The 24,402-nt window shown below is 41.1% G+C and overlaps 1 protein-coding gene and 1 pseudogene across 1 annotated transcript in view; one reads left to right on the forward strand and one right to left on the reverse strand.

Annotated features, from left to right (window-relative positions):
- cfap299 (cilia and flagella associated protein 299) overlaps window positions 1-24,402 on the forward strand; it is a 98,397-nt gene that overhangs the window by 15,813 nt on the left and 58,182 nt on the right. The window contains exon 3 of the mRNA XM_068310050.1: window positions 190-280. Within this exon, the coding sequence (XP_068166151.1) occupies window positions 190-280 (91 nt within the window). The remainder of the gene's footprint in view (window positions 1-189; window positions 281-24,402) is intronic.
- On the reverse strand, window positions 11,709-18,954 carry LOC137592592 (uncharacterized; annotated as a pseudogene).

Genomic DNA, 24,402 nt, shown 5'->3' on the forward strand with positions numbered 1-24,402 from the left:
CATGTGTACCGATTAATGATCATTTGATCAATTCCATGTCAAAAACAATATCAAGGAATAATACTTAAGCATGGAGTTAAAATGTGTTCAGGTTTGAAAAGCTTCCATAATGAACCTTTAAGGCATCATGTGACCTTTTTTCAAGTTAAGAGCAACATTTCTAACAGTTTGAGTTGTTGTCTTTTCCAGAACACTGGCAAGTGCAGGAAAAGAACTCAAAGATAACTTCCTGAAAGCCCTGGCAGAGCGAGAAGAGGCCAACCGCAGTGGGAAAGTGACCGTGAGTACATTATTACAGCACTTCATTTGCTACGTAATGGGATTCCCCTCAAATATTTCTGCAATTCCATTCGAAGGGGAACAAAATCTGTACTGTCAATTTGACACGAAATACCCCCAGCCTGTATCCAAATTCCAAAAGTTCCAACTTCTTACCCTCTCCAATCCATAAAACTCTGTTTTCCAAGCTTCAACTTTGTTGCTTGATGTTGAGCTCATCTGCATGTCTTTGACATTGTAAATTATCTTTTTAAATTTCTTGGGGTGGGGAGCACACCTTCAATAACAAAGCACTAAGGACTTGTATTCAAACACAATTCCCACTTTGCACTAAGCAGAATGCAGAGAGTGTATGTGGCATCGTGTGGAGAAAAGAGAGTTGATAGTAGTGTTGAAAAGAGAGCTTTCTGGGGTGGTGGTGGGGTCATGGATTGAGTGGAAACAAACTGTAAACAAGAATCACAGGTGAACTTTAGTAATCATTTATTCAAATCACAGACATGGAATCCTAAAGCTTGTTGTCATTCCATTCATTTGCTGCCATCATTTGCTGCCATCAGCTAATGTTGCCGTCCAATAATACACAGCCCCATGTTTCTGACCAGGTAGGTCACACATTGCTGCTATGATTCACTTTCTCTCAACGTCCAGTAGATTGACAATTCACATCTGTGTACCAAGTCATGTGAGTTACAATGTACAATAAATTTCACTTTTCAAGATGAAACTGCATATCTCAAGTCTTCGTATTTTTTATTGTGACTATGTACTGTATATCTGGTCAAAAATAATGTTCCATCATCATCTTGGTATGCCATGCTCATTGAGTGGATGGATCAATTAGTGTTCAGTAACGTCAGTACAGTAATAAGTAAATGATCTGTGTGAAAATTCTTTACTTCAAATTGTAAAAAATGGGAGCAAAAACAGGGCGGCATGGTGGCACAGTGGGTAGCGTTGTCGCCGCACAGCAAGGCGGATCCGGGTTCAAGTCCCACTATGTGCAGAGTTTACATCTTCTCCCCGTGTCTGCATGGGTTCTCTCCAGGTTCTCTGGCTTTCTCACACCTCCAAAAACAGGCACTTCAGGTTAATCGGCCTGTCCCAAATTGACCGTAGGTATGAGTGTGTGCATGTGTGGTTGTCTGTGTCTCTGTATGGCTCCGCAGTACACAGGCGTCACGGTCAGTTTCCCCCGCCTCATACCCTATGCAAGCTGGGATAGGCTCCAGCTCCCTGTGACCTGCAACAGCAAATAAATGCAGTAAAAAAACGGATGGATGGATGGATGGATGGATGGATGGAAGCAAAAACAAAAGTATTCTGAATGTCTTCAGATGTATGCAATACCACACCACCACACATACATGGACATGCTGTATATACGCTTGCCTTACAATCAAGTACATAACGAACATTTCGCTCATGCAACTTAGCAACTACAGATGTAAAAGTGTAAACTCTCAGGCGTAAGGACCAGATCTATGGTTAATCTATTGTTAAAATGTATCTTTCCTGTCAGGACAGGAAACATTTTCTGAAACAAGCACCAGACATCTACATTCAGCATGTGCTACAGTTGCCAATCAGATACCTGTTGCTGATAAATAAGCTCTGCCTTCTACATCTTTTTGACAGACATTATTGAGTTTATCTAAATATTTTACAGTAGTAACATGACAGATTTATGACAACTGACTGTAACACTGAGCAATCTGGATACCTTTGGACCGTCTACTCTTTGATGTTGCCTGAAAGATGGGGTTTAGCCGTTGGATTATTACTGTGTGAACAGGGAGAAGTCTTATGCCATTGTTGTGGATGTCTGGTCTTAATTCATCTGTAGAGCTGTGTCCGTATTCGCAACTAATGGGCAGCTGTACTCAAGCTTCGAAAAGGCCACGCCACAATCTCCAGGTGCAGCTAACAAGTAGACAGAGTGTCTGGTTGGCTTCATCAGGCCATGGCCACAATTTCACACATTTGGGCAGCTTACAATACTGTGTGAAGCAGTTGGAAAGAAAGTTCATAACTCCTCAAGTATGCAGTGCTTTGCCCAAAAATGGTCAGAAAATGCCTCCAGTGGTTTGCTGGCCCAAGAGAAGTTGCTCAATCATCTCTAGGGTAAGATGGAGAACATTAAAAGGAGTGGTGGCGCAGCACTGACAGTAATGAAGGTACTGAATTGTCCTACATATCTGTGTTAGAGCATTGCCTTTGAGCTTAGCGATCTATTGATCAGTGTCTCAGCACTCCAATCCACATGTATGGAAGTAGCTTAGTCAATCAGACTGTGAATAAAAGCAGTGTGCTGTTCATACGATGAACTGAGAAAGGGTTCAAACATCTGCCTTGGAGTAAGACCGATGCTCCTATAATGAGATGGTTTGAGCATTTGATCATAGTGTCGTGATAAAGAGCTCTTGATGCATGAACAAAGCCTGTGTGCTTAATTAAACATAGATGCACCAGGTTGAGAGGTAAACAGCTGACCATGAGGCTGGCTATTTTTCCTAACATTGTTTAAACAAATGTCTGTGTAACTACATAGTAAGATGAATGAAATATGTGCATTTTGAAACATTGTGCTTAACACATGTAACATTTTCTGGCAGGGCATTTAGGACTTGATAGACTTCAAATGACTTACTATGATGCTGGAGGACAAAAGGTTATTCTTGACGACCATTTACCTTCCCTGTGCGCTTTGCAATTATGAGATCACGTGAAGTGCAAGGAAGGGAGTCGAGGCAGTAAAACCAGAAGTATTACCACTGGTGGGTCACTGTGTAAATACTATCACGCAAAAGTATTTCTTTCAGCTCTTCATAGCTTCAAATATTCTGAAGCCTTTTTTTTTTTCAAAGAAACTTCTTGTGGAAATCTTAGTCATTTAAAATAACTCTTCATATACAGAAAGCAGAGCCAACAAAAAACAAGCAAAATATTATGTGCTGTGTTACCAACATTGTTTTGCTGACATTATACATTCCCACCTCTTAGTTTTCATCTCTTAAGAGCTTCCTTTGCCAAAAAATCTGATCAGGAAGATGTTTATTTTCCTTTGAGCCTGCTCTGTTTAAAATTGAACCCACATTTGTGCACTTAATACCTCTGGTCTTTGAAACTGTTTGAGTAACAGGTAATCTATATACAGTTTGACATAGCTTGACCCCATTGGTTTATTTAGATTACACAGATGTATTCCAGACAACATTTTCACATGTGTGGACAATAAATGTGTGTTGTACCTTGTTTCATACATGTATATAAATTCATATTTTACTACATTTGTATATTTTTAATATTGTACTTTTAAAAGTATTGTTTGCATTCATTTATGCTACATGCTACAAATGGTGTACTTTTTGACATCTGTTAAAAATTGTTAACAGTTCTGGCACTTGAAGTTGGATACGGTTTGGATTTTCTTCCTCTGCTTTCTCTTAGGTAAAATCCTTTCTAAAAAAGGTCAAATTACCCCGGTTAATCTTTGATAAGGTTCAAAAATAAGACCACCCACTGTTGTGAAGTATCTTTCACTCTGTATAACACTGGACCTTTAGAAATGCATGACTGTAGCTCCTATCTGCCATGTTCCTCGAACCTTAGGATCAGTCTCACTAACACATTCCAGTCCTCATATCTACAGGTTTTTACTGAACTCTAAGAGAGCTTATCAGTTTCTTGCATGTTCCACAATTCTTTGTAAAAAAGCAAACAAAACAAAACAATGAGCAACAAACAACAAACAAAAATATTTTTCGTGGTCTCTTCTCTCTGATTTTTTTAATACATTAAAAATCAAGATCAAACACAGATTGCATGATTTGCTTGTATCTGACAGACTTTTTTTCCTCTATCTTGTAAACGCAACATGTCTTGTGTGTCACCTACTTAATTTATCATTAAACGCCTCGTCATTGTTATGAAGGACAGTTAGGACATTGAAAATCATCCATTTTTTGGTGCACAATGGGCCAGGAAAAGAAAATACAAATGGATGACATTTTCATTGTCATTTTCCGTCTCATTCATCAGACGGGTCACTCTTTTGTCCTCTTTTCATGTCAGGCTCAGCCTTTCAAGTCAGGTTGAAATTACACCTGTCAGTTAATACACTTGTCACTATATTCTGTCCAGCCCAAGACATTACAAAAGATTGATCGAATGACTCTTGATGAAGAGAGCTCATCTTCCAATTGTGAGTGGTCCTTACCCCCCCCCCCCAATTTATTTCTCAATATGATATGAACAAAGAAATAGTGGGGACTGAAGCCTTGTGTGATTTAAGTGTGATTTAAATATATTCAGTCTGATACAGTTCTCCAACTATATTTTACATTACCACTAGCGTTTAGGTTAAAAAGAAAGAAAGATAATTCTATTCCATTCCCCTTTTCACTTTGCGTTCCTTGTGCTTTACTTCCATGTTGCAAAAGCTGCGTCAATGGCAAAAGACGCACACAAAAAAAAGCCGCACTTGGGCAGCTTGGGCTTTATTTGCACTGGTTAAGAATTTTTTTTTAAATCAAATCCAAGTCGCACCTGATGCCTGAGGGGTTCCATTGTTGAGAGCTAAACAATTGAAACTGAAGGTGGGCTATCGCCAGCCACCCTGATCTGTTTTTTCAGATGGTTGTTAGGAGGTCCTGTGTGAAATGAAATTAAATGAAATTAAATGAAATGAAAATGTGAAATTTCAACGTATGAAAAAATAATGTTAAACTAAAGAATTGGCACCTGTAAAAGTAGTTATTCGCAGTTATTTTATAGCACTAGAATTACGGTTGTCAAGACTAAAGACAAGACACAAAGTTTATATTAACACCATAGACTAATAAATAAGTAATGAATCAGAATTATATATGCTAAGTTGTATTTTTTTTTTACTGTATCAGCTCATGAGAAAATAAAATGTAGCCACAAGAGGACACAAACCAGTGTCTTATTGTGCCAGTCCCAAGCCCGGATAAATACAGAGGGTTGCGGCAGGAAGGGCATCCGGCGTAAAACGTTTGCCAAATCAAACATGCGAATCAAACCTATGACTTCCATACCGAATCGGTCGAGGCCCGGGTTAACAACGACCGCCATCGGTGCTGTTGACCTACAGGGTGCTGGTGGAAATTGAACTACTGTTGGTCGAAAGGAGAGGAGGAAAGTGTGTTCGTAGGAAGAGAGAGAAGAGGAACGCCAAGAGTATAGGACTGACAGTAGGGACATTCAATGTTGGAACTGTGACAGCAAAAGGTAGAGAGTTGGTTGACATGATGCAGAGAAGGAAGGTAGACCTACTGTGTGTCCAGGAGACCAGGTGGAAAGGTAGCAAGGCTAGAAGTTTAGGAGCAGGGTTCAAGTTGTTCTATCATGTTGTAGATAGGAAGATAAATTGAGTAGGAGTTATCTTGAAGGAGGACTTTGTTAGAAATGTCCTGGAGGTAAAAAGTGTCCGATAGAGTGATGAGTCTGAAGCTAGAAATAGAAGGCGTGATGTTCATTGTTGTTAGGGGGTACGCTCCACAGGTAGGATGTGAGCTGGAGGAGAAGGAGAAATTCTGGTTGGACTTGGATGAACTGATGCAGAGCAAAACTAGAAGTGAGAGAGTTGTCATTGCAGACTTCAATGGACATATTGGCGCAGGAAACAGAGGTGATGAGGAGGTGATGGGCAGGTTTGGCTATGGTGAATAATTTCTTCCAGCAGAGGCGGGAACATAGGGTGACCAATCAGAGTGGAGGTAGGAGCACACAGGTAGACTACATCTTGTGTAGACGGTGTAATCTGAAGGAGATCAGTGACTGCAAAGTAGTGGTAGGTGGGAGTGTAGCCAAACAGCATAGGATGGTGGTGTGTAGGATGACTCTGGTGGTGAGGAAGATGAAGATTGTAAAGGCAGATTACAGGACGAAATGGTGGAAGCTGATAAAGGAAGAGCGTTGCATGACTATTAGGGAGGAGTTAAGACAGGCTCTGGGTGGTCAGGAGGTGCTTCCAGATGACTGGACAACTACAGATAATTTGATCAGGGAGACAGGTAGGAGAGTACTTGGTGTGTCATCTGGAAGGAAAGTAGATAAAAATAGATAAGGAGACTTGGTGGTGGAATGAGGAGGTACAGGAGTGTATACAGAGAAAGATGTTAGCTAAGAAGAAGTGGGACATTGAGAGGACTGAGAAGAGTAGACAGGAGTGAAGGGAGATGCAGCATAAGGTGAGAGTAGATGTGGCAAAGGCCAAACAAGGGGCTTATGGTGACTTGTATGCTAGGTTGGACAGTAAGGAGGGAAAGACTGATCTATACAGGTTGGCAAGACAGAGAGACAGAGATGGGAAGGACGTGCAGCAGGTTAGGGTGATTAAGAATAGGGATGGGAGTCTATTGACAGGGGCCAGTAATGTGATGGGAAGATGGAGAGAGTACTTTGAAGAGTTGAACGAGGATAATGAGAGAACAAAGACTAGAAGAGGTGATTGTTGTGGACCAGGAAGTAGCAAAGATGAGTCAGGATGAAGTGAGGAGGGCATTGAAGAGGATGAAGAGTGGAAAGGCACTCGGTCCTGATGATATACCTTTAGAGGTTTGGAAGTGTCTAGGAGAGGTGACAGTAGAGTTTCTGACTCGGTTGTTCAACAGGATCTTAGACAGTGAGAAGATACCTGAGGAATGGAGGAGAAGTGTGCTGGTGCCCATTTATAAGAACAAGGGAGTTGTGGCCACTACAGACAAATAAAGCTGATGAGCCATACAAGGAAGTTATGGGAAAGAGTAGTGGAAGCTAGACGAAGGACAGAAGTGAGCATTTGTGAGCAGCAGTATGGTTTCATGACAAAAAAGAGTACTACAGATGCAGCATTTGCTTTGAGGATGTTGATAGAGAAGTACAGAGAAGGCCAGAGGGAGCTGCATTGTGTTTTTGTAGATCTGGAGAAAGCTTATGACAGGGTGTCCAGAGAGGAACTGTGGTATTGTATGAGAAAGTCTGGAGTGGCAGAGAAGTATGTTCGAGCGGTGCAGGACATGTATTAGGACTGTAGGACAGTGGTGAGGAGTGCTGTAGGTGTGACAGACGAGTTCAAGGTGGACGTGGGACTGCATCAGGGATCAGCTCTGAGCCCCTTCTTGTTTGCCATGGTGATGGATAGGCTGACAGACGAGGTTAGACAGGAATCCCCATGGACCATGATGTTTGTAGATGACATTGTGATCTGCAAGGAGAGAAGGGAACAGGTGGGGGAGAAGCTAGAGAGGTGGAGGTTTGTTCTGGAAAGGAGAGGAATGAAGGTTAGCCGCAGTAAGACATGTGTGTTAATGAGTACATGTGTGTGAATGAGAGGGACCCAAGTGGAAGAGTGGGGTTACAGGGAGAAGAGATCAAGAAGGTGGAGGATTTTAAGTACTTCGGACAGTGGTTCTTAACCTGGTTTCGATCGAACCCTAGGGGTTTGGTGAGTCGGTCTCAGGGGTTCGGCGGAGACGGAGGTCAAGACAAAACACCTGACACAATGTGTCGGGTGTTTCTGCCGAACATACACGAATCAACGTGTACGTTTGACACATTGTGTCAATTCGTGATGACACGCCCCCCTTAGCCTTCACTGGCTGCAGGTGATCACGCTACATCAATTAGCCTACCTGTGCTACAGGGGATTTTGCGCACTCAGTAGTCGATTTATGCCTGTCATGATGGTACGTCATCGGATTGCTTTCTTAATATTTTAATTCATAGTAACTATGTTGAGCAAAAAAAGAAAGCAGTCGGACGAATATGTGCAAAGTGAATTTACATGTACTGTATAACAGAACATGATGGGAGTCAGCGTTCTGCATGATTTGAATGTCAAGTTGAGCAACTCTATTCTTGCACTGGCAAATATAAAGGAACATTTCCTTAAGCTGCATGGAAAACAACAGAAACAGACTTTGCTGTTAAAATGACATAAGAGTAGCACTTGCCAAGGTGAAGCCACGCATATCTGAACTGGTCTCTCAATAACAGCAGAAGTCACACTGATTTGCAGGTAGGTCATTTCATGTGAGTTCATGCACTGTCTTGGTTATGTTCTTTGAAAAAGGTGACATTAATGCACAATTCATTAAATACACCAGTAAAACATATACTTGTGTCTTAAAATTTAAAAAATTATATATATATATATATTTATTTATTTATTTTTACTAAAGAAGGGTTCGGTTAGTGAGCATATGAAACCGACAGGGTTCTGCACCTCCAAAAAGGTTAAGAACCACTGACTTATGGTCAACAGTCCAGAGCAATGGAGAGTGCAGAAAAGAAGTGAAGAAACGTGTACAGGCAGGATAGTATGGGTGGAGGAAAGTGTCATGTGTGATGTGTGATAGAAGAGTTTCAGCTAAAATGAAAGGAAAGGTGTACAAAACTGGAGAGACCAGCAATGTTGTTTGGTCTAGAGACAGTGTCACTGAGGAAAAGACAGGAGACAGAGCTCCAGGTAGCAGAGGTGAAGATGCTGAGGTTCTCTCTGGGAGTGACCAGGAAGGAAGGATCAGGAATGAGTACATCAGAGGGATAGCACATGTTAGAGGTTTTGGAGATAAAGTCAGAGAGGCCAGACTGAGATGGTTTGGACATGTCCAAAGGAGAGATAGTGAATATATTGGTAGAAGGATGCTGAGTTTTGAACTGCCAGGCAGGAGGCCTAGAGGAAGATTGAAGAGGAGGTTTATGGATGTAGTGAAAGAGGTAGTTGGTGGTAGAGAAGGGGATGCAGAAGACAGGGTTCGATGGAGGCAACTGATTCGCTGTGGCGATCCCTAAAGGGAAAAGCCGAAAGGAAAAGAAGAAGAAGCTCATGAGAAAATATAAGAAATGTCCTATGTTGTAATGATGTCATAGGGTTTTCAGGAAAATACTGTAATTCCATCCTTACTTCCACTGAAGTCCACCAAAAACTGCTCACCATCCTCCAGAATGATCATTATTGACGGATCTCACAAGTCAGATTGGTAGGTAGTTATAATTTAAATGTAGCAGTGCTTATGATGCCAGTGCTTATTATTCAAAGTACAGTTACATTGATATTGCATTCTTCATAAAGAAGAATGCAAACAGGCAGTTAGAGATACATAACAATGGCCAAACTGGGCTTGCACTAGGAGGTAGTATGACTAAGCCCCTGTGGCTCAGTGTAAAAGGGATGAGTAAGCCACAAAAAGCCACATTCTGTGTCCAAGACAGTGGCTTCCTATAATAGCAAGTAAAACTTACAGGTGCACATTGAGTAATATTTTTCTCTACCACCAACTACCTCTACATATCTTCACATAGTGAATGCATGTTTTCAATTGTTGGGGGGTGTAAAACCATGCTCGTCGTGGGGGTGTGTGGGGGTGAAACCCCACGACAGGGGGGTCCGGGGTGCCTCCCCCCGGGAAATGTTTTAGAAAATGGGGTTGTTTTCCTGCATTCTGAGGGCAAAATCTTCTGTTCAGTTTACCTACAAAAATACACTAAAGTCAACAGTTCAAGCTTAACTATCTTTATTTCTATCCTACTTTATGCAGGTGTAAATGTGAGATTGAACAACTGAAAAATTGCATTCACTATGTGAAGATACAGTCATACAAAGTATTTTGTTTGCATGCATTCTTGCGTCTTTAAAGCACATTTTTTGACAAGGACGCACGATCATCAGACAGTGTGCGTCCCTGGGGCATTATCTTTATATACTTACAATAAAAAAAATCTATGCTACCTTTTTCCACAGTATAATATTGGGAAAAAATGTACTTCCATTCAACAAAAATATTCACAATTTATTAATTTCTCCACTTAAATTTCGAAATTGCCATTGTGTTTTGATCTCATGCGAGTTTCTTGTCATGAGAGTCATCTGCTTGATTCCGCCTTATTAAAATCAACTAGGGTTGGCCCGGTTGTGCAGCGGGTAGCGCTGTCGCCACACAGTAAGGTGGTTCCGAGTTTGCGTCGCGCTCTGTGTGGAGTTTGCATGTTCTTTCCATGTCTATGTGGGTTCTCTCCAGGTTCTCTGGCTTCCTTCCACCTCTAAAAACATGCACTTCAGGTTAATTGGCCGGTCCCACATTGACCGTAGGTATGAGTGTGTGAGTGTGTGTTTGTCTGCGTCTCTGTATAGCTCCGTGGTGCTATGGCGTCGCGCCCGGAGTTTCCCCCGCCTCACGCCTTGAGCCAGCTGGGATTGATGGATGAAGCGGTTGTGACAATGAATGAAAGAATGAATAAAATCAACCAAACAGTATCACGACGTCTGCTCGTTTTACTCTCTGCAGTGAGAGAGCATCGAGTTAGTCTCACATCATCACCATGCTTCCGAAGAAGATGCAAAAGTTGGAGAAAACTTGAGTAACAATGAGTGCTTTCCTGAATTAAAAAACAAGGTAAAGGAAAAGAAAGAGACAGATATTACTGTGGACAGAATGGAAGATGATGCAGAAGAAGCTGAGCGAAAACCAGCAAAAATCATTTGTACATTTGCATGCAAAGGACGCAATTTTTTTTCATTGATGAGGCACGACTAAATGTCAGCACCCACGATGAAATGCAACTTACAAAAAATTCAGCTGTCAGCTTGGTGCAGTGTCCACAGGAGAATATATGAATTAAAGGCAAAGAAAACTATTAAGTGAAAAGCAAAAGGAAAGAATCTGTATTACTTCTTTCTTTATTTCTAAAACTTTTTTAAGAATGGCCACCAGGCTGTAACATTTTGATAAAAATAATATTTACTTTTCCTGTTTTTCCTTTTTACTGAAACAATTATGACATTGTTATTAATAAAATTGTTAAAATTAACAGTTTGTTTAGTTTTTATATTGTACTATTGGCAAAACTCAATCCTTGCGTATACGATTTCTACCGCAAATTCTGTTATTACCTTTGGAATGCATAAACGTCATGTTGGGATGCACACATTTTTGTTGGAAGTGCATCCCAGGGATGCACTACTTTATTGAGGTAAAATGAACTCGGATTATATATGTATCACCTTAATCAAATGTAGCTGAATCCCAATGTTTAGATGAAATTGCTTTTTGAAATAACTCAATAAGAGAATAATATCTGAAACTAAATATTCACCAACCTTCATAAGATAATAAAGACATTTCTGATTGAATCCGTAAATCGGTCACTAAGAGTGACAGGGGGGAACTTCATTCTTATCATACACCTGGTTGAGTGCCTTGGGAAAGAGCAGTGAGTTATTTAGCTCACTGCTCTTTCCCAAACAACAAAGATTCATAGATGTGAAGAAACATGTGTCAATAGTGATGAATAAATTCAGCGGAGTCATGTTCAGTCTGTCAAATTATGGTGATAAAATCATATCTTTTCCAAGGAGTATCAAACAATCATCTTAAAGGATTCACAAATTGAACTGGACTAAATTGTCAAATTTATCGTGTGTGTATTAGTTTTATTTCTCAAAATATTCATTAAAGATGCAGCAGAAAATACAGTATATTAAAGCTTTTAGTACATCAACTGACATGACAGTATATCAGAACTTTACTGGATGGCTCCAAGTGACACACAGCTTTTATTTATCTTATAATATGGTTATGAAATATGCCTTGAACATAGAATATGTTATTTGCATGTGGTGAAACACTGTAGCAATGGAGATCTTCAGGCTTTTACAAAGGCAACATTTTCTGACATGACAAAGATGTCTCAAAATCAAACAAAAATTATGGATTTTATTTATTTCAAGACTGAGAAAGAATATCATATCATCAATATCTTTTTAATTTGCAAAGCTGCTAAATATATCTCAGAATTTATGCATATAAATCAGTTCATAATTCCATGAGAATATGTAGGGACACGCATAGTGGTTTTAATTGATACTCAACTGTTGCATGCGAAAGAAGTATATTAATGAGTTGCATCATTCATCATGGCATAATGTTAGATCACTACATAAAATTTAAAAGGAAAACTCCTTAGAAATGTTTTTTTTCTATATTTTACAATTTTTGTTAAACCAGCTTGATTGAGGTTTTTTTTAGACAATTTTCAGTCTCTCACCCTTTGAGTTGTGGAATTTAGCTAGTTGGCCTGCACTGCATGTCTCATGCCCAGAGGGGACATCCTGCATAAAGGATGTGTTTGTCTTTGGTCTGTGGACCCAGCAAGTTCTGTATTGATAAGCTCCTGTCAGTATAGATAATAAGGTGGTCAGTCATGCAGCCCAAAGATCAAGTATTGCATTGAAATTAAAGAGGAATTCCCAGCCCTATTGCATTACAAGCTGTGTGTGTGTCCCTCATTGCCCGGTCCCTTTGTCCTTGTCATGGGCAGTAAAAACAACAATGGCAAGTTTGATTTCAAAGCAGCAGGACCAAGGTGGACAGATTTTGGAAAGGAAAGAGTCCTGCAGGGCTATCATATGACCTTGACTTGAATGGTGTTACAGGGTTGTGGAGAGGTGGGGATAGGGCCCAACAGTTTGCAACCATCTATCAATTGGGGAAAAAGGACTTTTTGTCTGAAGTAGCTACCATTGTTATATTTGAAAGACTCTTGATCAGAGTATATAGTCATCTTTAGCTCTAAAATCTAATTTTACGTGATACATTCACAGAAAACTTGTATGTCTTAAATTACTCAAAACCTGTTGTTTGAGCTGGTGTTTTGGCTCTTGAATAATGAACCACTTTTCTTGAATTTAAATTGTAATCCTTGGGCTGCACTTTCTCACAATTGCAGGTCTTGAGAAAACTCATAACATTTAACTATGAAATATTTCTTTGGGTCAATCAAAAGACGTGGATTTAATGGCAATTGTCCTTGTCTATAAAAAGAAAATGGATAGCTTAAGCACCAAATGTGTTATGTTAGTCCTGACAGCCAACATGACAGCTGTGCCCAGTCTCTCAATGTACCGTATTTGCTACTGAGGGATTTGAAAGGAATGAGGAAAAGAAAGATTTAACCACTTTAACCCTTTTAGAGCACCTAATAATGGTGATGAGAGGATAGAAACACACTCTATATTGATATGAATCTAAATTATATCTATATATTTGTATTATTTAGGCAAGGTTTAGGCTCAATGTTGTAGCTGAGACAAGTTTAGACTTGTAGTACTTTCCTGAATGAAAGCACAATTAGTTGGAGTTGAATTCACAAAAGGCATCTCTGATGAAAACATCCTGAGGGCCATTTGGAACATGTTTTAGCGCAGGAGGAAGTTTTGTTTAACCATGAAATCAAACTTCAGATAGTCAAGCAGCATTAATCGTCTCAGTGTTTTGCCACTGAAATCCTGGATGAGCCCTACTGTAATGATTTCTTCTATACCCCTCCCTCCTCTGAACAGCTGCTATTGTCCAGAGGCATCGCCCCAAATATGTGGTGCCTGGACCGTTTTCAGAGCAAATGAAAATGGATACAGTCTAATGTCTCAGGATTTTTTTTTTTAACTCAATGCATTCAGTATATTTTTTAAAAAAAGCACTTTTAGGGACATATTTAAGTTTTGAAGGATCAACATCAATATATCCATCATCTAGATTTCCCAGGGGGGATAAGGAGAATCTTATTAAATCATCTACTTGATATCAAGAAACTCCGGGCAGGACCCAGACTCTTTTGGGCGGCCATCCGCCTCGACCGGTTGGGTGGACAAAAAATCAAAGGAAGATAAGAACAGCATCAGAGAGAGAGAGACAGAGAGAGAGTGACAGATAGGCCAGATAGAGACAGTATCAATATGGTTAAGGTTGCTGAAGTCAAGGCACAATTACAGCTGCGTGGATGACTGTATGGCGGCATGGAGGAAGAAAGGAAGCAGGACCCCAGCCGATGGATAGTTGAGGGGTGGTACTGGTGGGCTTGGAGGAGAAGGTCCACAGCACATGGAGAGATGGGGGTGATATTGGTGGGCTCGGAGGTGCAGATCCACAGAGGAAGGTCCACGGCTGCTGGGCGGATGAGGGGTGGAACAGTAAGATGACACCAAGGAAGAGAGGCAGCAGGACCCCAGTCGATGGTTAGGTGAGGGGCGATACTGTTGTTTGGGAGGTGTAGGTCCACAGCGGATGGGTGGATGAGGGGTGGAACAGTATGGTGGCGCGGGGGAAAAAGGAAGCTGGACCCCAGCCGATAATTACGTTAGGGGTGGTACTGGTGGGATGGGAAGAGCAGGTCCATAGCAGATGGGCGGATGAGGGGTGAACCTGAGAAAAACCTGGGAGGACATAGAGCACAGAGACTCCATGGAAGAAGTTTAGTTAGTAGGGTGTGATTGGAGACTTGGAGAGTGAGATCGGAGAAGAGGAGGAGTAACAGAGATGGTTGGAGAGAAGGGGGAGGAGAGAGGAACTCAGTGAGTCTGGATGTTGAGTCTCCAGCAGTGTAGGTCTATATGAAAATAAACGTAGTAACCTAAGTTGCCATTAATTGTAAAATTTATGAAAAAGAAAAGTTTTAAGTCTAGTCTTAAATAGTGAGAGGGTGTCTGCCCCCCGACCTGAGGTAGGGAGGTGGTTCCACAATAGAGGGGCTTGATAGCAAAAGGCTCTATCCCCCGTCCTACTTTTATAAATTCTAGGAACCACCAGTAGGCCAGTATGTTGAGAGCTTAATGCTCTAGATGGATTATAAGGAACTAAAAGTTCCTTCAGATAGGTCGGTGCCTGGCCACAAAGGGCTTTGTAAGTGAGGAGGAGTATTTTAAAATCTATCCTAGCTTTCACAGGAAGCCAGTGCAGAGAAGCCAGCACAGGAGAAATATGGTCCCTGGCACTGGTCCTGGTCAGAACACGGGCGACAGCATTCTGCATTAGTTGAAGAGTCTTCAGCGATTTTTTGGGGCAGCCTGAAAAAGTGCGTTACAGTAATCTAGTCTGGAAGTGATGAAAGCGTGGATTAATTTCTCTGCATCACTCTGTTTTAAAATATGCCTGATTTTAGCAATGTTTCGGAGATGGAAAAAGGCCGTTCTAGAAACCTGCTTAATGTGTGTGTTAAACAAGAGATCCTGATCAAAGATGACACCTAGGTTCCTCGCAGTGGTTTTGGCCTCAAACGTGATGCCATCCAAGGTTATTACATCACTTGGCACTACATCCCTTACAGTTTTTTGGCCAAGCACAACAACCTCAGTTTTATCAGAATTGAGATGCAAAAAGTTATTCGTCATCCAATCTTTAATCCCTTTGATACACGCCTGTAATTTGCACAACTGGCTGACTTCGTCAGGTTTAATCGAGAGATATAATTGCGTATCATCGGCATAACAATGGAAGTTGATGGAGTGTTTCCTTATCAAATTACCCAGAGGAAGCATTTACAAGATAAACAGTATTGGACCAAGAACCGAGCCTTGAGGAACTCCATAACTAACTGTAGTTGATTGAGAGGAGTTGTTATTAATGTGAACAAACTGGGAACGGTCAGTTAAATAGGACTTAAACCACATCAGTGCTGATCCCTTAATACCAATTGTTTGGTCCAGTCGTGCCAGAAGAATATTGTGGTCAATTGTGTCAAACGCCGCACTAAGGTCCAAGAGAACCAGTATAGAAACAAGTCCTCTGTCTGACGTGGTTAGAAGGTCGTTGCTAACCTTGACAAGTACTGTTTCTGTACTATGATGTTCCCTGAAACCTGACTGGAAATTCTCGAATTAACTGTTGGATTTAAGGAAATCACATAACTGATTAGCGACTATTTTCTCCAAGATCTTAGATAAAAACGGGAGATTTGAGATGGGTCGATAATTATTTAGAACAGTAGGGTCCAGGTTATGTTTTTTGAGCAGTGGCTTAATTACAGCTACTTTAAAGGACCGTGGTACATATCCAGTAGAGATGTTAATTATATCTTAATTATATTAAGGAAGTGGTTGCCAAGTAAAGGTAGGGCTTCTTTGATGATTTTAGTTGGAATTAGATCTAACAGACAGGAGGATGGTTTAGCTGAGGAGATTATTTTAATCAGCTGACTGATCTGTATTCAAGACAAGACATCCATAGAACCAAAGGGTTCAGGAGTCAGCTGTGTGTTTTCCGGATCTAAGGGACCTAAAGAAGGACCAGAGTTTGAAGATAGGACATCATTAATTTTGTGTCTGATGAGCAGGATCTTATTATTGAAGGAATTCATAAAATCATTGCTATGGAGACTTGATGGAATACTAGGCACAAATGCACTGTGGTTCTTTGTCAGTCTGGATACAGTACTGAACAAGAATCTGTGATTGTTTCTATTGTCCTCGATTAATGATGAATAATAGGCTGCTCTAGCGGAGCGAAGTGCCTTCCTGTATTTATGTAAACCATCATGCCACGCGGTGCGGTATTCTTCTAATTTAGTAGAACGCCATTTCCTCTCAAGTTGTCGGGATTCTTGCTTTACTTGGTGGGTATGAGAATTAAACCAGGGAGCTCGCATCCCCTGTTTTATAGTCTTATTTTTTAGTGGAGCAATTAAATCTAAGGTTTTTCGCAGAGAGTCTGAAGTAACATCAACAAACTCATCAATTTGAGATGGACTAGCATTAACTGAGTTCAGTAAATGACCCGCTGTGTAGTTCAGTAGTGGGATTAGATTAAGCATACTTGGGATTTCTTCCCTGAATTTAGAAAAAGTATGATCTGATAAGTTTGTAGTACAAACGTTTTTTGCAGGAAGAGAATTACACAATAGCCGAATGTCAAAAGTTATCAGGCAGTGGTCAGAAAGGATAGGATTATGAGGAAAGATGACCAACTCCTCAATTTCAATCCCATAAATCAAGACTAAGTCAAGAGTATGCTCGAACTGGTGGGTAGGTTCCTGTACACACTGACTAAAGCCTATGGAGTCTAGTAATGACATAAATGCCCTACTGAGGCTATCATTACTGTCGTCCACGTGAATATTGAAATCACCAACAATTATGACCTTATCAGTTTTAAGAATTAAACTAGTTAAGAAATCGGCAAATTTGGATAGAAAGTCACTGTATGGACCAGAGGACGATAGATGATGACAAATAATAGGGGCTGAAGTAGTTTCTGGATTGGGTTTGATAGGCTCAGACTAAGACTTTCAAATGAATTGAAGATAATTTTTGGTTTAGGGCTCAATTCTAGCGAGGAATTAAAAATTGATGCAACTCCACCACCTCTGCCTGAGACTCGAGGGATCTGATAATTTAGGTGACTAGGAGGAGTAGCTTCATTTAGGGAAAAATACTCATCCTCACTTAGCCAGGTTTCCGTTAAACAGAATAAATCTATTTGATAATCTGATATAATGTCATTGATTAAAACAGCTTTTGAAGACAGAGATCTAATATTTAGGAGACCACATTTTATTGTTTTGTACTCCGGAGCTGTTGAAGTCCTGGTTTTGATTTTTATTAAATTTGGATGTCCAGTTGCTTTCCTCTGGACTTGAAATGACTTGAATTTTCATGAATTATCTTTAAATTGTTGAGGGACAGACACAGTCTCAATGGTGTGTACAGTGGGTGACAATAAAGTAGGTGAAAGTGTAGTGGGTAACATTACAGTGGGTGAAGGTACAGTGGGTGACCGTTCTAGGAGTGCAGAGACTTGTTTAAGACTGCGACTCTGCATCCTGGTCTCAACTCTGGGTCATGGTTTTGAGGCAGAAATAAAAGTGGTCAGATTTTTTGACAGGAGAGCAGCGCCATTCCAAGTGGGATGTATGCCATCTCTCCTAATGAGACCGGGTTTTCCCCAAAAAGTCTGCCAATTATCAACAAACTGAATGTCATTAGCAGGACACCACCTAGACAGCCAGTGGTTGAGTGAAGATATGCGGCTAAACATGTCATCACTGGTCAGATTGGGAAGGGGACCAGAGAACACTACGGAGTCCGACATTGTTTTTGTGTAGCTGCACATCGACTGAATATGAATTTTTGTGACCTCCGATTGGCGTAACCGGGTGTCATTACCGCCGACATGGATTACTATCTTACTATATGTACGTTTATCTTTAGCCAGCAGTTTAAATAATGACTCCATGTCGCCCGATCTGGCACCCGGGATACACTTGACTATGGTCGCTGGTGTCTGTAGTTTAACGTGCCGCACCACAGAGCTGCCAATCACCAGAGTAGGTTCCTCAGCGGGTGTGTCGCTGAGCGGGGAAAAGCTGTGGTTGCGGGGATTGTTGGTGAACCCGAGGCTTTCGCCTGCCACTATATTTCCTACGAACAGTCACCCACTGCTCCTGCTCGGGGGCTGCTGGAGGACGGCTAACCTGAGCTGGGGAGTGGCTAGCGTGAGCTTGTGGGTCCGCTCTGGCTAAAGCTACCTGACTAGGTGGCACAGCTGTATTTTCAGTTAAGGAGCGAACCAGTGTCTCCAATTGACTAAGTCTTGCTTCCGTCCGAGAAAAAGCACTACACTTTGTGCAGATGCCCCTTTCGCTGAAGGAAGCGGGGGGAAAACTATACATCCGACAGACTGAGCAGCAGAGAGAAGGAGAGGGAGGAGAGTGGACAGAGGGAAGCGTAGCCATAGTTAGCAACAAAGATAAACTAAGCTAGCTCTGAAGTACGGAAGATTACTTTAATAAAACAGTTTGTAAAAGGTTAGCTGAAATATGTGAGAGCTTTCGCTATCAAGTTTTGAGATGGAGAGAAACAACTAGCTTACTCTACAATTCTAAAATGACAAGATATTAACAGTGATTGTGTGACGAAAGCGAACCAAGACGCCGTACTCAAACAAACACAACAGGTAATGACGGAAGACACTTACCGCAACAGGAAGTGCAGCCAACCTGACCAACACCTCCCACAGTTCTGCCAGACATCACACTCTGATGATGTCTGGCAGAAGCGGGATTCAAACCGCCGATGTCTGGGCGAGGTCTAGTCATAAGACATCTGCTCTACCTCCCAGGTTGTTCCACAGAATTGTAGTGGGTGATAGATGTTTTAGGAATGAAGAAAGAGTTTGCTCCTGCCCATTTTTAAGAACAAGGGTGCAGAGTTGTGGGAACTATAGAGGGATAAAGGTTATGGTTCACACATTGAATTTGTGGGAAGGAGTAGTAGAGGCTGAACTTGGATTAGAGACAATGCCACCGAAAATAAGATAAGCTGGTCGTGGTGGATATTAAGATGTTGAGGTTCTCTCTAGGACTGACCAGGTTGGATAGGATCAGAAATTAGTTCATCAGAGGTGAGATGTTTTGGAGACAAGATTAGAGAGAGCAGACTTCAAACTTACTCTCTGAAGAAGAACTGTTATGTTAAGTTTGATCTATCAGTGACTCACTCATGCTGCCACCAAATGATTGCCTTTGCACAAATACTAATGATGTCTATTGATCACCTGGACATCTTTTTTGTCTTGATGAACTTATAGTTGATACAGATGCAGTAGTAAAATGGTTACAACTGTTGTAGTTGCCCTTTCTCGAATACAACAATCAGGTTGCTTCGCCAATATGATTGGCAGCACTGCTTGAAGCTCTCTTAAGTGCTTGCAATCTGTATTTTTTGTAGTATCACCATCTCAGCAGTGCTTAGCAGGTCCATCTATTGCGGACCTGCTCCTGTACTGCCTCTAATATCATTCTTCATCTGTTCTTCGGCTGGGGTCCATTCTCCCTTTGTCATCATCATGCATTGATCTATGCAGCTGTGATAGTGTTTATGATATAGCTAGCTAGATTGTAGAGTTCTCTGTTATGTGTACTAACAGTTGTAGCATGCATCCATATGTGTACCCCTATATTCCCCCCTTCTCCCCTTTCCCAATCCTTATTTCCCTTGCTCTCGCACTCTCTCTCTCTGGTTACGTTTTGGGAGTTTATGAGAGAAATAGATGGGAGTGTGATGTCTACATGCATATTCACTCTTGTCTTTTTTGCTTTTTTGTATATGTGCATCTTCACTTTTAGTTAGTGATGGTTACTTTGCCGTTATGTTCGGTAGTTCGTAGAACATTTGCGGAGATTAGGAGGCACTATGGTGGCCCCGAGATGGGCAACCTTGGAGGAAAAAGCGGCACTGATGAACTCACACAGCAGCATGGGATCAAGTTAACCCCCTCGCCAACTCCCTCGGTGGGGGAGGTGTGTTTAGCGTTGGGAGAGCAGGTCGGTTACCACACCGTAAAGACAGGCTCCAGAATGAAAAAAGGGGCAGTCATTTTTCTTGACAAAACTGAAAAGGTACACCTGGTAGTTGAGAGCGGGGTGGTGATTAAGATTACCTTCATCCCTGTCCTCCACCTTCTGTTATGCCTTCTGGAGACAAGTTACGATGATCCCTAATCGGATCAATGAAGAGCAGAATTTCACACTCACGTTTACAATTGATTACTATGATTACACGGTTTATGTCACCAGTAAGGGCATGAAATGTTTCAAGTTGTGGATGGGAGGGACATCTCATGCGTAACTGTTCGCTGAACCAGTGGTTGCAACTACTTACGAGGCTGTGGCAGCATCCGCCGCTGCGGCCCGGACTCTGAGGCCTTGTGGGTTTCTGACCTTTTCCCCGCTGGGTCGCCGGCAGCCAACCTGGGGCCAAGGAATAACACGAAGGATACAGGTGACAGTGCAAAGGTTAAACAGCTGGAGACTGCAATCCCTCTGGTGTCTTCCAGTACTGTGGTCCTGATTTCACAATCGCAGCCTTGTGAGTTTCCAACTCCACCTCCCACGGAATCGCAGGTCACGGGTGACAAGGTTAAACAGTTGCCGGCCATCAACCCGGAGCCAGAGAATAGCACGCAGGACACGGATAACAGCACAAAGGATGGTCAGAGTGATTTGGTGAAGGCTGAACGGGGACAGAGAGACAGCTGCCAGGATGGTAGAGTCTCAGCTAGAGAAGGAGGAGGAAGAGGATGATATTGTGATAGAAGAGAAATTATTAAAGATAGCTCTTAAAAGAAAACACACTAAGAGTGTGTCTTCCTCTCTGTAACTCCAACTGGTTAAGGCAGACAAACATCAAGGAGCTGGGGTCTGCTTGAGGCTTCTGCCTGTTAAAAGGTAGTTTTTCCTCACTACTGTTTGCTCCTGGAGAATTATTTTGGTTCCTGTCAATAGGCTTGAGAGACTGGTTTAGACCAGCTGTGTATGTAAAGTGCTATGAGATGACTTCTCTTATGATTAGGTACTATATAAATCCAATTTAAATCCATATAAATCAAAGGCCAATGATCTCACTGGTCAATGGCCATGTTACATTAATTTACCTTAAGCTACAACATAGAAAGCTGAATTGACTACAATTAATGTGAATGCCATTGGTCCAGAGACAACCTGGTATCATTCTTTCTGATTTTTTGAAGGCCTTTTAAAGGCATCATGCAAGTTATATTACAGGTGCTTCATAAATTGTAAAACTAGAAGGGGATTTTGATACAGTGCTTGTAGAGAAAAGGAGTATTCTGTATCCACGCTTTGATTTTTAATTTGTTGCTCTTTACTCATACATATGCCTGTTACAAGAACACAATTCCCAAATGTTCGATACTTAACTGTTTTGGCCAGAGTAGGCAAGGCTTATGTCCACTCAGGTTCACTCATTTTAATATGACCTGTAATATGCAATCCCTTGTTAGAATGCTTTGGCAGAGTTCAGTTAGTTCTGAATATTTTCCTTTGACATGTCAAGGTCACAGGCCTCTCCCTTTCATAGATATTTAATACTGAAAGGTTTAAATAATATATTCCTGTTATCCATCATTATTTAAAGCCATATTATCTTTTGCATTCCTTTTGTACTTTTCATGGTCTCATGAATCTTTGAATGTTTTTGCTCCAACTCCCATCAATGTATTAGGAAGACACGGGGTGCTTGTGCTTGTTAATGTTAGGGAGGACTGAACATCTGTGTTAAATACTATCTTAAATGTTTTTGGTTTGTCCCTGGAGCAATGTGCACCTGCCATATGCAGGCGGTGTTTTTTAGACTCAAAGTCAATAGTTTGTTTCGCAGCTCATATCCTAAATCTGCTACATTATCTGAAATGCCTTCAACTAACAGTAATAGAGATTTTATTTGCAGTCCCACATTCTAAAATAACAAAGACTTGCTTTCACAATTGATGTAGTAAGTGCAGTTAATCAAATACATCACTGCCCCTTTTTACATTTCTTTTATATGTCAGCTTTGTGAACATTCTTCCACAATAGTGGGCAATATTTATTTTATTTGTTTTGCGAGTTTATCTTGGGAAAGGAGGTCAAGACTTACTCACAGCCTGGATTCAACTTTTGAGACTCATCTGAGGTTACTTCCTTTCTCTCAAGGGCAGACATTTAGATTCCTTCACATCTTATTATGATATGGTATAGATATGGTATACTCTCAAAGCACTACCAAGTTCATGAAAAAATCCATCCTCCATCTATCCCTCCATTTTCTTGAAGACAACACAAACTTAATCATCTCGCTTCACCTGCCTCCATCTTACGAATCCCGAAAGACACTGGAGCCTATCCCAGCATGCTATGGTGAGAGGCGGGTTACACCTAGGACACATCTACAGAGCGTCGCAGGGGCTTCATGAAGTAATCATTTTGGCTATCTACTGTAGGTAGCCTCACGAGGAATCCATTTAAGGTCAAAACATTGATACCTAATTTGGGAATTCCACAAATGCTTGTTCGCTCTTAACAACATATGGAGTACATTCTTCAGAATCTTTGTTTTATCATTACACACCAGACTGCTTTGGCTGTGTATTATTCCACCTGAGTAAATACTGGACGGCATCTCTTTCGGAGGCATCCAGGTTTCAGCCCCTCTACCTCCTCAACTTGTCTTTGGCTCAGTTTCGTCCCGCACTGCTATCTAAGAGCAAGTCCAGGAGTTTGTGTTTTTGATTAGTATCCCGAGAGACCAGCTGCTGTTGATAGGCAGTTTTTCATCAAGTCAATGTCTATATCTCCCTGTTTCCTTCATACAGTCCTGCTGAAATGCCAAAGATTTGAGTTCATGGTTTTACTTTCAAGCTTCTAAAATTTAGAAAGGCCAAATTCCCAGCATATTTTTATGTAATTGTAATGCATATGAACACGTGTATGTGCTTCTTGCCAAATAAAATACAGATGGTTTGAGTCTGTTATCAAATTCAGAGGATTTGGGTTTAGAGCTACCTGCTAATAAGCCAATAACATATAATCAATCTTGTGGCATGTTTTCACTTGGGTGACCTAGTTATATATTTCATCCAAGTACTGTACCCACTAGAATGAAACAGAGTTAAATATTGTAGAGCTGTAAAATTACATATTAAAGTGTGACTTTGGTGTTTGGTGCTCTTGTTTTTAAATCATTATATTTTCCATTCCAGTCTTTAGTGAAATCAGTAATGTAGGAGGACACCAGTTGTCTGGTTTGTTCATTTCTGATCTATTTGTCTCTCTGTCTTTCTGATCATGCAAACTGTTTGCTTTCTCATGTGTGATATGTTGAAAACAGACATTTGGTATCTGACGGAGAGAGAAAGGGACAAGTTTGGGATTGGGTCTCATATTTGGCTGTGCCAGTCGAGAGTGATATTGTGATAACTGACAACCTGTGTCTGTGCTACACTAAGGAAAGGCAGGTTGTTGTGCTTTGCACTCTGTTATATTGTAGGCTTTGTCAATTACACATCTCCAGATGTGTTAACATTTTGTTTACATGTTCTACTAAACATTAGAAACATCCCTGCTGGGATAACTCTTCACACAGGAAGTGCTACATTTTCCAGCTACAGCAAAATCAGATTGTTTGAAGCAACTAGAGGAAGAAGTAGGACATAAGCATCAGTATTTAAAAAAAAGTTTTTAAAAAATTATATATATGTATTTATGTGTGTGTGTGTGTGTGTGTGTGTGTGTGTGTGTGTGTGTGTGTGTGTGTGTGTGTGTGTGTGTGTGTGTGTGTGTGTGTGTGTGTGTGTTCTCAACAAAAATATAAATGCCACACTTGTTTTGGTCCCATTTTTCATGAGATGGACTTAAAGATCTGTAATTCATTCCAGATACAAAATATTACCATTTCTCTCAAACATCGTTCACAAATCCGTCTATATGTGTGATAGTGAGCACTTGTGCTTTTCTGAGATAATCCATCCCACCTCACCGGTGTGCCACATCAAGGTGCTGATCTGACATCAT

The sequence above is a fragment of the Antennarius striatus genome, chromosome 3 (genome assembly GCF_040054535.1).
Source record: "Antennarius striatus isolate MH-2024 chromosome 3, ASM4005453v1, whole genome shotgun sequence".
Taxonomy (NCBI): Eukaryota; Metazoa; Chordata; class Actinopteri; order Lophiiformes; family Antennariidae; genus Antennarius; species Antennarius striatus.